This window comes from Lactuca sativa, chromosome 8 (assembly GCF_002870075.4).
Source record: "Lactuca sativa cultivar Salinas chromosome 8, Lsat_Salinas_v11, whole genome shotgun sequence".
In the NCBI taxonomy this organism is placed as follows: domain Eukaryota; kingdom Viridiplantae; phylum Streptophyta; class Magnoliopsida; order Asterales; family Asteraceae; genus Lactuca; species Lactuca sativa.
Genome location: NC_056630.2, coordinates 22,676,111 through 22,690,632, shown reverse-complemented (window position 1 = coordinate 22,690,632; position 14,522 = coordinate 22,676,111). Strand labels below are relative to the sequence as shown.

At 37.7% G+C, this 14,522-nt stretch overlaps 2 protein-coding genes across 2 annotated transcripts; both read right to left on the bottom strand.

Moving 5' to 3' along the window:
* Positions 1-8,669: 8,669 nt before the first annotated feature.
* Positions 8,670-9,910, bottom strand: LOC111898094 (trafficking protein particle complex II-specific subunit 130 homolog). The gene is made up of 5 exons (XM_023894021.3): positions 9,786-9,910; positions 9,525-9,711; positions 9,169-9,446; positions 8,992-9,082; positions 8,670-8,872 (listed from the first exon to the last, which is right to left on the bottom strand). Exons 3-5 carry the CDS (start codon positions 9,430-9,432, stop codon positions 8,685-8,687), a joined length of 543 nt encoding a protein of 180 aa, XP_023749789.2. The 5' UTR covers positions 9,433-9,446; positions 9,525-9,711; positions 9,786-9,910; the 3' UTR covers positions 8,670-8,684.
* LOC128127660 (trafficking protein particle complex II-specific subunit 130 homolog) lies at positions 9,443-10,206 on the bottom strand. Its single transcript, XM_052766317.1, has 4 exons — positions 10,001-10,206; positions 9,786-9,870; positions 9,551-9,711; positions 9,443-9,446 (listed from the first exon to the last, which is right to left on the bottom strand). The coding sequence occupies exons 1-4, from the start codon at positions 10,204-10,206 to the stop codon at positions 9,443-9,445; spliced, it is 456 nt and encodes a 151-aa protein (XP_052622277.1).
* Positions 10,207-14,522: the final 4,316 nt, after the last annotated feature.

The window sequence follows — 14,522 nt, the reverse complement described above, 5'->3', positions numbered from 1 at the left end:
GTTGTTCAAATTATCCACAGTCGATCATACTTTGGAAGTAAGTAATGAGGCAAGATTGTCATGAATTGGTTTGTAGATTGTCTAAGTGCTTAGACATAGCAAAGTTTTGCTGCAACGTTCATGAGTACTCTTGAAATAAGATTTGAGTATTGGATTAAACCCATGCTCATATGAATTAATTCATGGAATTTATCACGAGTGATTGTGAGATGATAATATCGTATAGTCTTTAAACCGAGATATATGAGTTGTTGTTTACGAGTTGGTTGTGCATTGATAATACGTAAACGCATCAGTAATTTGATGTTATAAAATGTATTGTTGTGTACAAGTTGTTGAGTAAATAGTACAAGAATATAAGTCAAATTTTATCTGTTCCTTTTGCCGTAACGGGAAAAGCGATATCTTGGGCCCGTCAATGATTTTGTGTTGACTTATGTGACGGGCCCGATCAGGAATGAATTGATGTGTTCAATTAATTTCATTGTCAAACAAATCAGAAATCAAGAAACAAACTGTTAAACATTGAGAAAGATTATATTCGATGTCTTTTTCCACATGATATCTTGTAGAACGAAGGATTATATGATCCCTTATCTACAGGACACGTCAATGACTAGGTCAGTGTCGACAACGACTTTTGAAAGCTAAGATTGCTAATCGAATTTTGAAGTCATAATTGCAGTTATAGTTATTAGACTTAACCAAGTGGGAGAGTGTTGGATTAGATGTCTAAGCCCATAACTATAATTGGTATGTACTTGATTTGATAGTAGCATGGCCCTTTTGGGTTGCCTTCACCATAGCAACCGGACAGGATGAGTTTTGAAGAAAGAGGTTAATTAATGGTTTGTTAATATATTATAAGAATAATACATTAAACGAGAAATCATATTATTTAATTAGTATTAATAAGAAATTAACTTGGAATTAATTTTGGGATTAAAGGAACTGATTAAAAGTAAGGCGACTAGTTGTACAAATCATTGATAGTTGCAAAATGGCATGTTAGATCACCTTTGAAGGGTTGGACGAAATCTATGGGAAGCCCGTAGAAGATTTCATCCAATGGGGCCTTTTAGAAGGTTTCCATGGACTGCTTAAGGCTTAAGCAATCAGATTAGGGTTTCCACCTAAAACCCTAGCAACCACAAGTGTATAAAGACCCCTTAGCCTCTAGAAATCGGCCACTTGATTCCTAACAGAAACCCGATCCAATTTCTGCCTCCTTCTCCCTTATTCTTTGCTTGTGGTGTTTGTGACTCCATTAGAGGTGCAACACTTGGGGCAATAGGCTTTCGAAGGTCAAGGAATTGAAGAAGGATTACTTGTTATTACAATATAACAAGAGAGGTAAGATCTAAACCCTATTAGTTCCGTTTTATGTATACTAGAATTTGGGTTACTTATTTGGAAATCTTATTTGCATGTATAACTTGAGAAAAACCTAGATCCAAAGAAATTAGGTTTGCATGTGCATATAGGAATGTTGTAATGCTCAAAACCTGTCAAAGATGCCACGTAAAGTTGTTAACTTCACATCCATGTAAGGTATCAAAGGGCTAAAACACTCAAAGAAATCTTATTAAGGGACCTATAGTATGAAGGAGGGTCAAGACTTGATAAATTTTGCAACTTTAAGTCCACAAAGGCCATGAGATGTCCAAATTTGAAGTCATAACTCCATAATGTGCCTAAATCCAATAACGGTTCCAAAATAGGTTGATAATGGCCATAAACTTTCAAGGTACGAGATCTAGCAAAAGAATAGCCAAGATATCGACTTTATACCTTAATATAGCTACCATAATAGAGAAATCCCCGGATCTAAAGCTCCTTTATTCAAATATGAACCACCAAATTCAACTCCTTCAAGAAATACCAAGGAAACACACTCTTTTAACTCACACAATCAAAAATGGGAGATGAGACACAATATAGGGTTTCTATGGACTGAGAGGACGATGAGAGAGGCTAACAATGAGGCTTAAGGCCTTTAAATAAGGTGAAAACTCTGAAAATTAGGGTTTTCCTTTCCAACGTCTACTCGTCGAGTTGGGGCCGTCCAACTTGTCTAGTTGGCTCTTAATCCCGCGTCCCAAAACATCCCTACACAAAGAGTTGGAGCTCTCCAACTTGTCGAGTTCTAGTCTAAAACCCTAAATTGTTGAAAAAAGGATACATGAATCGAGCATTACAAATCTCCCCCACTTGAACTGGACTTCGTCCTCGAATTTTATGGATGCAAACAAATCCGAGTAATGCTCTCGCATGTCTTCCTTCGGCTCCAATGACCACTCCGAGACCTTCCGGTGCTGCCATTACATCTTCACTAGCTTCACTTCTTTGTTACGGAGAACCTTAGTTTTCCTATGTATGACCGAAATAGGCCTATCAATGTAGTTTATGCTCTCATCGACTTGGATGTCATCTAACAAAATGGATGTAGTCTCATCGGTGACACACTTCCGAAGCTAGGACATGTGGAAGGTGTTATGAATCTGGCTAAGCTCGTCCAGCAGATCCAAACGGTAAGCCACCTTGTCCACCTTGGCAGAATTCCTAAACGGTCCAATATATCGGGGCCCTAACTTGTCCTTATTCTGAAACCTAATGACACCCTTGAAGGGTTTTGAGCATTCTAACACTCCTATGGTGTACATGCAACCCTAGAAACCTTGGATCTATCTTTTACTAAGATACATGTAAATTTGATTTTTTTTCCAAGGTTCTTATCCTAACTAGCATGGCATGGGGAACTTGAACATAAAAGCTAGCAGAATAACATACCTTTGTTGTTGCTTGAATTCCTTAAGAACTTTGTGAGCCTAACACCCCAAATGTGATGCCTCAAGTTTTTTCACACAACACCACAACTCTTGGAATAACTTTGAGAGAAGTATAAACACACTTAAAATCGGCTAGCCCTCTTGTTCTTCACTTAGTGTCGATTTTGGTAGCTCATGGGGTCCTTTTATAGTTGTCTCACATGTAGGGTTACACCATGTAAGCCCTACTTGACATAGCTTTTCATTTCCTCCATGATCCATGGGTTTTAACCTCCATGGAGCACCCAATGGGTTTTAGCCCGATTCAATAAATGATGGATCATTAGCCCACTATATAAGAATGGATGATTTACACAATTAGCCCCATATATTTAATTAGTCTCTTTTTGATCACCAAATTAATTCCAAATTAATTCTTGATCAATACTAGTTAAATAATATTATTAATATAATAGAACTTATAATATATTAATAAACCATAAGTGTCCTTTTCTCATTTTGTCTATCCAAGTGTCATGATGCCATGAAACCCAAATGGACCATGCCAACCGGGTCAAGTACATACCAGAAATAGTTATGGACTTAGACACCTTATCCAACAGTCTCCCACTTGGATAAGTCTAATAACTATAAATGCAAGTATGACTTCAGGAACCGATTAGCAATCGTAGCTCTTTCAAAGTCTCGTGGAACTAAGATGACCTTCCATTTAAGATAAGTGATCATATAATCCTCTGTCTCAAGATATCAGTCGGACAAATACATGGAACAATGTCGTACTTATTGTCCATTAGTTCGTTTCCCGATTTCCGATTTATTTGACATAGAACTTAATCGAACACATCAATTTCGTTCTAACCGGGCCCAGTACATAGGTAAAAAAAAATCATCGAAGGGCCTAGATATCGCTTTTAATCCTCTAATGACTAAAAAGAACAGATAAACTTCGACTCATATGCTGGTTCTACTACTTGTTGAATCATACACAAAGGCACGTTTTATAACATTGAGTTACCAATGCGTTTTCGTACAATCAATGTATAACCAACTCATAGTCAACAACTCATATCTCTAGGTTTGAAGACTTATATGATATTACCGTCTCACGATCACTCGAGATAAATTCCATGAACTGATACAAGTGAGTATGGGTTGAATCCAATACTTGAATCGCTATTCCAGGAGTACTCATAAACACTGCAGCCCCTTTGTCCCAGACAAACTGTAGACCCTTCATGACAGTCTTGCCTCATTACCTACTTCCAAAGTATGATTGACTGTGAATGGTTTGAATAATGTGATATACCATAACATAATTATTATGGAAGTCAAAACATGCAAAAATGAAATGATAGTAAACTATTGACAGCAGATAGAACACTTTACTTATAAATAAACAACTTTTATTTATCAGCAAATGTCAATTACACTTTACAAATTTCAAAAGCTATCTAATTTCTAAAACTAATATCATCCTTTAGCCCAATGCGTCTCGCATGCTGAAGATGCTTAACCCTACCCAGTCCCTTCGTGAGGGGGTCTGTTGGGTTCTCATCTGATGATACCTTCTTTTCCACGAGAAGTCCTTCTTCTATTCGATGTCTAATGAAATGGTATTTTCTGTCGATGTGTTTGGATCTCCCGTGATCCCTTGGTTCCTTGGCTAAGGCAACTACACTTTCACTATCACAGAAAATCTCCATAGGCTCATTTATAGCTGGTACTACTCCAAGGTCTCCAATGAAGTTCTTCAGCCATATTGCCTCTTTTACTGCCTCGCTTGCTGCTATGTACTCTGATTCGCAAGATGAATCAGCCACTGCCTCCTGCTTGGAACTTTTCCAAGTAATTGCTCCTCCGTTTTAGGTAAAGAACTAGCCTGACTGGGAGAGGAAATTATCCAAATCAACCTGGAAGCTAGCATCACTATACCCTACTACTCTTAAGTCATCACTCCCACCGAGGGTAAGGACCCAGTCCTTAGTCCTCCGTAGGTACTTAAGAATGTTCTTTACCGCAGTTCTATGAGCCTTGCCAGGGTTCCCCTGATATCTGCTGACCATGCTCAAAGCAAAGGTCACATCAGGATGAGTACAAGTCATAACATAAATTATCGAGCCTACAGCATAAGCATACGATACTCGACTCATCTTAGCTATCTCGGCCTCTGTACTCGGGCTGTAAGTCTTACTCAATCTGGTGTTACTCTGGATCGGTAACTCTCCTTTCTTGGAATCCTGCATGCTGAACCTATTCAACACCTTATCTGAGAAGGTAATCTGACTAAGTCCAATTAGTCTCTTACTCATGTCTCTCAAAATCCTTATCCCTAGGATATAGACAGCTTCTCCAAGGTCCTTCATAGCGAAGCACTTCCCAAGCCAGGACTTCACTTCCTGCAGATTTGGGATGTCATTTCCTATGAGTAGTATGTCATCCACATATAATACCAAAAAGCTAATTATACTCCCACTAGCCTTGACATATACACAAGATTCATCTTCGCTCTTCAAAAAGCAAAACTCTTTGACTTTCTCATCGAAACAAAGATTCCACCTGCGAGGTGCTTGTTTCAATCCATAGATGGATTTCTCAAGCTTACAACAAAACCATTTGGCCGACTCATGTAAACATCCTCAGCCAACCTTCCATTAAGGAAAGAGGTTTTGACATCCATTGGTCATATTTCATAATCATGAAATGCAACAATGGCTAACATAACCCTAATAGACTTAATCTTCGCTACTGGTGAAAAGTTCTCATCATAATCAACTGCCAGAGTTTGAGGAAAAGCCCTTTACAACTAGTCACGCCTTATAAGTGTTTACATTCCCATCTATGTCGGTCTTCTTCTTGAAGATCCATTTACACCCGACTGTCTTACGACCTGGTACATTGTCAATCAAGTTCCAAACTTCATTGTTATACATGGACTGTATCTTGCTGTCTATATCCTCTTTCCATTTAGCAGACTTGGGGCCTTCCATAGCTTCCATCTAGCTGTTAGGTTCATATAGACTTACCAGTGTACTATCACTGATAAGTTTATCACCTTCTGCAGTAATATGGAAACCATAGTAATGCTCAGGTGCATTCCTAACTCTCGTGGAACGCCTCAGAGTTACAGACTCATCAGTTGGAGCAACATGAGCTTCCTCCTCAGGTTGATTGCTAGGGTTTGAGGTTCCTTCACCACTTGACTCTTGAATTTCTTCAAGGTCAATTTGCCTCCCACTGTTTCCTTGGCTTATAAACTCTCTTTCTCTCTCTCTCTCTCTCTCTCTCTCCCTCTCTCTCTCTCTCTCGAAAGACTCATCTCCTTGCTACAAAGACCACATTATCACTTGGTCTATAGAAGAGGTAACCAAAGGATTTATGTGGGTAGCCGATGAATATACACCTCTCACTTTGAGGTTCGAGGTTATCGTGAGTCTCGCACCTCACGAAAGCCTTGCAACCCTAAATCTTGATGTGGTCCAATTTGGGAACTTTCTCAGTCCACATGTCGTGAGGTGTTTTGGCAACCTTTTTGGTAGGGACTAGATTAAGAATATGGGCGGCAGTCTCTAAGGCATACCCCCAAAATGATATTGGTAGCGAAGCGAAGAACCATGTCCAACAAGGTTCGATTACACCTCTCAGTCACACCATTAAGCTGTGGCATTCTGGGAGGTGTCAATTGTGAGTCAATCCCACATTCCTTAAGATAGTCAAGGAACTCTGTACTAAGATACTCACCACCTCGATCGGATTGAAGCATCTTAATGTTCCTGCCCAGCTGATTCTCCACTTCCAGTTTAAACTCTTTGAACTTTTCAAAGGTTTTTGACTTATGCTTGATTAAGTAGACTTATCCATATCTACTATAATCATCAGTAAAAGTCACATAGAAGCAGTTAGCATCCCTTGTGGCGGTTCTGAAGGCTCCACACACATCTGTGTGTACAAGATCCAACAAGCCTTCACCCCTAGCATAGGTACCGGTGAAGGGTGATTTTGTCATTTTTCCAAGTAAACAAGATTCATAACTATCATTCAAATTTAGGTCAAATGAATCCAAGACTCCATCCTTTTGGAGTTGGCACTACTAGAAAAAAGGCCTTTTACGACGCTCATTGCGCGTCGTAAAACGCTCAGACGACGCGCAAATGCGTGTCAAGGAAGGCCCTGTCATAAAGAGAGACGACGCGCTTTTGCGCGTCGTCTATAGACGACGCGCATTTACGACGCGCGGTTACGACACGCAATGCGTATCAAGGAAGGCCCTGTCATAAAGGAAGACGACACGCATTCGCGTGTCGTAACTTTACGACGCGCGTGTTAATGACACGCAATGCGTATCAAGAAAGCCCCTGTCAAGAAAGGCCATGTCATAAATGAAGATGACATACATTTTTGCGTATCGTAAATTTAAATGTTTAAAAAAAAATTATATATTTATTAATTTTTAAATTAAATTTTCATTTAATTTCTTATAACAGAAATAAAATACCATATACAAAAAATACAATCCATTGCATAATATAAAATAAATTGCACAAATTATAATGTCATACAAAAAATCATTCAAATGTTAAACAAAAATAATACATTGCTAACATGTGTTATACATTCCTATAAAACTAACAAATAATCATACAACTCTGTTTCTTACTGGAAAGGAAAGCCAAACATGATTACAAGTCTCCCTTAATCTTGAACTTCGCCACCACCGACATAAGAAAAAAACTGCGTATAAATATCAAAAAACAAGATATGAGCCAATCATTCTATGACTCAAGGAAAAATATCATTAGAGAAATGTGAAAAAAATATGAAACAAATGAATGAAAGTGCATTGCTATTTCTTTAATACTTACTGCATAGAGTAAGACTTGGACATCATCTATAGTTTTGAAGGACATTGATGTCTCCCTATGCTGCACATATTAAAAATAAAAAAGAACAAAATTAAGTAACATATGGATTCATATATCTATCAATTGTATTGTAAATTGTAAATTAAATAAATAAGCATGCTTATTTATTTTTGCTTGTGTCTCGTTTCCTCCAAAACTTCTAGATACGTTGTGAGCATGCTATAAAAATTGATTAACATGCAGGTTGTGAGCATTAAAGAAGCTTTTGAGAAAACTATAAGACAATACAATTGTGAGTTTGCTTTTGTCCTCAACCGTGCTTCCAATCTTCATCTTGTTGAGGTTTGTTTCAGGGAGGGCAAAATATATATTTTTATATTTACATAAAGGAAAAAAGTTTGGATTAGAAAATGACATGTTTACCCTTGTAATGAAAAGTTGTGTTTCAATTTTGGTCCTTATTTTTGAGGTTCTTGTAAAGGTTTTGGTCCTTGAGTATAGCTGATTTTTTTCCACTTTGGACCCAAAAATAGTCATTTTCGTTGGAGAAGAGGCCAAATATGCAAAAAGGAAACTGTAGGGATGAAAAGAAAAAAGAAATCTATATTTAGGGACTAACAATTGTAGTTGGTTCAACTGAAGACTTTGATCCTTCAAAAGGCAAGACTTTAGTTGACCTTCTAGTCCTTGTTGTTTCACTTTGTTGTGATTTTGGTCCCTCTTACTCGCACCGTTAGTAAAATGACAATTTTACCCCTAGCCCCTTTCTTATAAATCAAAAAAAAAGCAAACCATAACTTACTTGTGTAAAAATTCAAGACCCCCTACAGCTCTTGATTCAGTTCCCATCAATCCAATTAATCCTTCCCATTCCTGCATATATATATATACATAAGGTATTAATAAAAATCATACATACATACATACATACATACATACCTACATACATACATACATACATAAGTGAAGAGGAGCTGAGAGGTGGAGGGGAAACACAGACCACACCAAAGCACCTACAAAAGTCACGATTTCATCTCTAAGCAGGAATGGGAATGGGAATACAGAAGGAGGAGCTGAGAGGTGGAGGGGAAACACAGACCAAGTGGGGCCCAGCTGGGTTGCAACTAATATTACCCTCACCAATGTCCGGTAACTCCAGTTGTGGGGGCCGCATGTACCCAGCAACCAATGGCACGCATAGGATTGAAATCTCTATTCGTGAACCTGTATACATTAAGTTTATTTTTAGACAACAAGGTTTCGAAATCAAGATATAAAATTTATTAATTTATTAAATGTTGAGATATTGAAAGAGGATTTGGATTATAAAAGGTTAGTAGTACCTTGCTTTGTGGAGAGAGGTGCATGGCCTCGCTTCCTCCCAGCAATCATCCAGTTTTCAGAATTTGCGTTTATTTCATATACTACCTCATCCTGTTCGCAAATCAAATATATGATTTAACATTTAAGTCATTTTTACTTTTTATTGCCAAAAAAAAGTAAAAATTTTAGAAACTTACGTATTGTTCGTCCTCGAGATACTTCAACCTTTCAACTCGCCACTTCATAGTAAAAAGCTGGCCGACTCTAAGGCCTTCTGGAGGAAGGGGAAGAAAACCAACTGCCAAACAAGGTTCCAACACTGGTCTTTGTAAAACAAGAGCACTCTTAAAAGTCAACATCTGTGAAGACTCATCCTCAAACATAGGAGTATGCGATCCATGATTTCTATCCCCAGATATTTTATATTTTATATTTAATATCGTATCACTATCAGGATTCATATCTTTCGCTTCATCTGTAAAAAAAATAAAGAGAGAGATTGATTATTTTTTCTAAAGATGAGTGATAAAATGAGAAATAAAATAATGCTTGCCATTTGTGGGTAGGGATATAGTGAACAAGATTTCGGCTCTTGATGTAGAAGGAACTACAAGTGGAAAGAAGGCGGATGTTGGTCTTCCATTACTTTGACTTTCACCAGCAAGGGTAAAACCGTCTTTTAGGTCCAGCCAAGAATCGTGTATGGTTAAGTTAGCCTTCACTTGTGAGTGGAGTATCACCTGGGAATGTGAGTAAATAATTATTACTATTTTTTTTTTGCATTTAACCCTAACAAGACTTGAGATCAATATACCTGCAAAAGCAAGGTGCCATCACTGCATTTATCTGCTACACGTGTGCTGACATGGAATGGGTTGGTGAAGTGAACAGCTATAGTCCTACAAATAATGGCAAAAATGTTCAGGTGCTACATAACCACTATTCCTGCAAAGATTTAACATTGGTTATTGAAAATTTACTTTAATCAAATTGAATTAGTAGTTAAGTTATATATACTTTTAAACATACAAAGTCCCTGAGAATTTTGTGCTAAGATGAGTCGTATCTTCTGGTAGCAGTCTTATAAGCCCAAAATTTGCTATTTTTTGCTGCAATTCTCTATCAAGTAGAATGTTGCTAGTTCTTATATCTGTATGGATGATTGGAACATGGTACTTTTCATGTTGATATGAAAGACCCCCTGCTTCCTGTAAGAAAATCTTTCTGGTACCCATATATAAAAGAGCTTGATCGTCAATGTGGAAAGGGACAGCTAGCTGTTGAATTACCACTCTTATGGTCTGAATCTGAGCTCAATTATCTACAGGAAGTCCAATAAAGGCATATATATGTTCCTATCCTAAGTTTTGAATTTAAGAATAGACACCCCTGTGTTGTTGAATATAACAAACACATTACACATACATCCCTCCTATCAGGCTGAAGTTGTTGAAAGAGCAGAAGGCATCAGAAAAGAGTATAATGAGCTTGACACTGTCTGGTTCATGGCTGGATCCCTATTTCAGGTTGTTTAGCTTTTTCCTTGGTTCATTTTAGTTATTACTAATGCCTCACCCTGTAATCACATCCAAATTCATAATCAAAAATAAATAACTAGAATAAAGAAAGTAAAAGAAAATTTTAATATTATTTTAAAATCAGCTTCACCATGGTATTAAAATGCACGCTGGGATCTTCTTCCAAACATAATTATTTGGCTTAAATAATGCATACCGACTTTGCTAGAATATATATGGCCAGGTACTTGAACAAATCCAGCCTGAATAAATCCAGCCTAAGAAAGAACCTAGCCTATCAGAATCAGGTACTTGAAAAAATCCAGCCTGAATAAAAGCAAAAAAAAAAATTAGAACTAGTTGAAATAAAAAGTTGAGTGGGAAAAGAACAAGACAAAAAGTTCTTCATCATGATAGAAATACAAAATACTAATAATGTTAAAAAGGAAAAATGATCATAAGATGTGAAGGAAGATCAGGAAAACAGTCATCGAGATGATGCTTGGACCATGCTATTTGGCACCCAACAAACCTACATAGTCAAAAACACATTAAGGAAGAATTCAAGGCATGATACTATTGAAACTTAAATGACAAAGATCAATCCATGCAAGAGCATTCTTAGAATGTAGAGCACAAACCTTCAATGAAATCAAGCCTCAGGAGCTAAAGAAGAAAGAAGAACAAAAAACCAAGTTGAGGTTGTGTGGCTCTGAACTTATGTGCTCCTTCAACAACCATTTGTCAAACCACATCCTGTAATAAAAAAAATACAACATGTTTAATTTGAGTAACAATAGACATGGTCTACTAACAAAACCTGTAAATAAAAAAAATCAAACCTAGTATAGATTGCAGATCAGTGCAAAAGAAGAGTTGAGGTGTCAAGTTGATACAGGAGAAGAAGACGTCGACTTAGTCAAACCATTTATAGTGTTTCCTATTCATGCCCTAACCTAATTCACCCTAAATTTCAAAGAAATTGATCAAATTCTAGCATAACTATTAACCCAATCGGGCACATGAACTGGTGGATAAAGGAGAAACCGAAGATTGAGAATTCTAAATCACAAACTAAGATCAAAATCATATGGAAAAAATCTGAAATCATAAACTCATATGGGAAGAAATATGTGAAAAAGAATTTTGAAGAAAGAGAAACCGAATATAAACATTACCAGAATCAAAAGAGAAACCAGAGGAAGCGACAAATTCTCTCAATCCCTCCTCCGATTTCTTAAACTCGTGCATCATTGTATCGCCACTGGAGATAGAGACATAGAGCCTCAGGCTGCCATTGCTGCTTCCCAGCATGCAGTTTCACCTCGATTTGGAAACAGAGCACGAAACCAAATATGGCAGAGATCATCTTTTGGGCCGAGAGTTGTTTCTTCTGCTACTGAAGCGAGAACTGATCTCACGGAACTCGAAACGCAGGTGAAGAAATTGGTCAGCGACTTGAGCAGCGCTTCCATTGATACAGTCAGGAACGCCACCGGTGAACTCAGATTACTTGCGAGACAAATGAAATTGAAAGGTGAACTCAGATTACTTGCGGGATCAAAGATTTGGTGATATTGCGATTTTGTTGTGGGAGAAAAGAGGATTTGTGACGATATTAGGGTTTTTTTTGGGTATTAGAGTAAGAGAGATAGAGAAAGAGAGAGAGTGAGTGAGAGAGAGAGAGAGAGAGAGAAGAAAGATGGAAATAAGATAGAGGATAACAATGGCGGCATTTCAAACTTTTGGGATTTTCTTTCCCCCCAGCTGCAAAAAAATAGAACGCGCCTTTCATTTAAAAAATATAAAGCGACATTTCTAGACGACGCCCATTTTTAATTAAGTGCCCTCCGTGTTTTTAATTTTTTTTCTTGGACATTAATTTTAGGGCACGCACAAAAGCGTGACCTCTATCCTTCAAAAGTTTGAAGAGATGACATTATTTTTAGAGCGCGCGCTTTTGCGTATCGTAAATCACCGCGTGTCATTGTTTGCGCGTCATTAAAGGCTGTTTTTCTAGTAGTGTGGCCTATGCGTTTCTTGCTCACATGTCCAAGACGACATTGTCATAATGATGCTTTATCCAAGTTAGTGGAAGAATCGATACACAACACATTATTTCCTAGGTTATCAACAACCGACATAGTTTCATATACACCATCACAAGGTAATGCTTTAAAATAAAGAACATTAATAAATAAAGCATTAATACCACCACATTGATTATCAAAAGAAAAAGTAAATGCTTGTTTGTACAAACCATGAAAGGAAATAATATTTCTCGCCATTTTAGACAAGTAACAACATTTATTCGAATCTAATGTTAACCCACTACTTAGAAACAAAGAATAAACTCCAATCTTGGTGACATGTCAAGCTTTCCTATTCCCCATGATTACGTCCATCTTCCCATGCACCACATTTTCACTTCTTCTTAGTCCCTGCAAATCAGAACATATGTGAATACCACAACTTGTATCAAGGACCCAAGAATTAGAATATGGTGAGTTTTTAGACAATATAGTGTAAATACCTGCGTGGTTGGGTTTTACTTTCACATCCTTAACATCTTGCAAGTACTTTGGGCAGTTTCGCCTCCAGTATGCCTTTTCATGGCAATAGAAGCATTCAGCCTCTTTAGGGTTGGCAGAAGGAGTGACAAAACCACTTTTGGTTCTAGTTGAAGAGGAGCCATCAAGAGATTTTCCCTTGGTACCCTTCGATCCCTCTTCCTCTTCTTCCCTTTACCTTTCCTGATAGCCAGAACAGGGGAGGCCGTAGGATTAGGAGTGGTAATAACCGATTTACCTTTAAGACCGGTTTCCGCGATCTTCAAAAGTCCTTGAAGTTTGCTGAGTGTGACCTCCTCCTTGTTCATATGGTAAGTCATTCAGAATTGATCAAAGAAAGAAGATAAGGAGTGCAAAATGATGTCAATTGCTAACTCCTTCGGAAAGTTCACATTCAAATTCAGCAGACAGTCCACAAACCTTTGCATTTTCTGCATGTGGCCCGTCATGGGTTCACCATCCTTCATTCGAGTTGTTATCATGGAGGAGATTATTTCATATTTCTCTTGACGGGCACTCTGATGGTATCTGTCCATCAAATCCTAGTGCATCTCAAAAGGATAAAAGTCCTCATAGGACTTTTGGAGCTCGGCTGTCATCGTGGCTAACATGATACATGCCACTTTGGTAGCATGTCTCTCATGTGCCCTAAAGTCAGCGATCTCCTCGGGAGTAGCTGTAGACTCATCAAGATCCTTGTTGAGGACATATCCCTTGTCCTCATAGTGAGTGACCATCCGTATGTTCCTAATCCAATCATTAAAATTAGTCCCATCAAAGATGACTCTCCCACAAAGGTTCATGAGAGAGAAGGAGCTGGTAGGGTTTGAGCCAGAAGCATAATTGTTGGAAGACATCTGAAAAAGTAGAAAGGCAAGTTTGGATTACATATAAAGATAGTCCTTAATAAGACACCCAAATGTAATATTAAGGCTAGGACCCAACACACTATTTTATAACTTAGAAGAGGGATGCTGTAATCCAAGCTATAAAATATTTGAAGGTAGGTGAATGACGATTCACAAATTTCCACCATGAACAACGGAATGTTTTATTAGGTTTTAATTGGTTTTGAAGCTCCTAGATTCTTTTGAGATTCATTGAACTTTTTAATGACATGTTTCAATCTCAATTGTGCCCTTCAAGTTTTGTGACTGGGATACCGAGGATCATAATACAAGGTATGAATAACCATGCAAATTACTTGGTACTTTTAATATTTATCACCTAATCGATGTGTCGGTTAACCACACGTGCTCCACCGATCTATGATAAACCTTAAGCCACCCTTTGCCAACCTTGTTAAATCCAAGTTAGCATGCCGGTTAACCACACACGCTCCACTAACAACTTAAGCAAGGTGCAAAGTGTAATTTCATGGGTTAGCACCAAATTCACATTTTCCTAAAATAACTAAGATTGGAAATTTATAAAACATTTAGTTACTTTATAATCATTACAGTT

Bases quoted from the DNA above. Each gene is read 5' to 3' on its own strand.
- LOC111898094 (XM_023894021.3), bottom strand. From the start codon at position 9,432: ATGAATCCTGATAGTGATACGATATTAAATATAAAATATAAAATATCT. The intron at 9,083-9,168 runs GTAAGTTTCTAA...ATTTGCGAACAG, and splicing joins ATCTCGAGGACGAACAATAC to GATGAGGTAGTATATGAAAT. The intron at 8,873-8,991 runs GTACTACTAACC...TAATGTATACAG, and splicing joins ACCTCTCTCCACAAAGCAAG to GTTCACGAATAGAGATTTCA.
- LOC128127660 (XM_052766317.1), bottom strand. From the start codon at position 10,206: ATGGGTACCAGAAAGATTTTCTTACAGGAAGCAGGGGGTCTTTCATAT. The intron at 9,871-10,000 runs GTATGTTTAAAA...CATTATTTGTAG, and splicing joins ACAAAATTCTCAGGGACTTT to GACTATAGCTGTTCACTTCA. The intron at 9,712-9,785 runs GTATATTGATCT...TCACATTCCCAG, and splicing joins ATGGCACCTTGCTTTTGCAG to GTGATACTCCACTCACAAGT.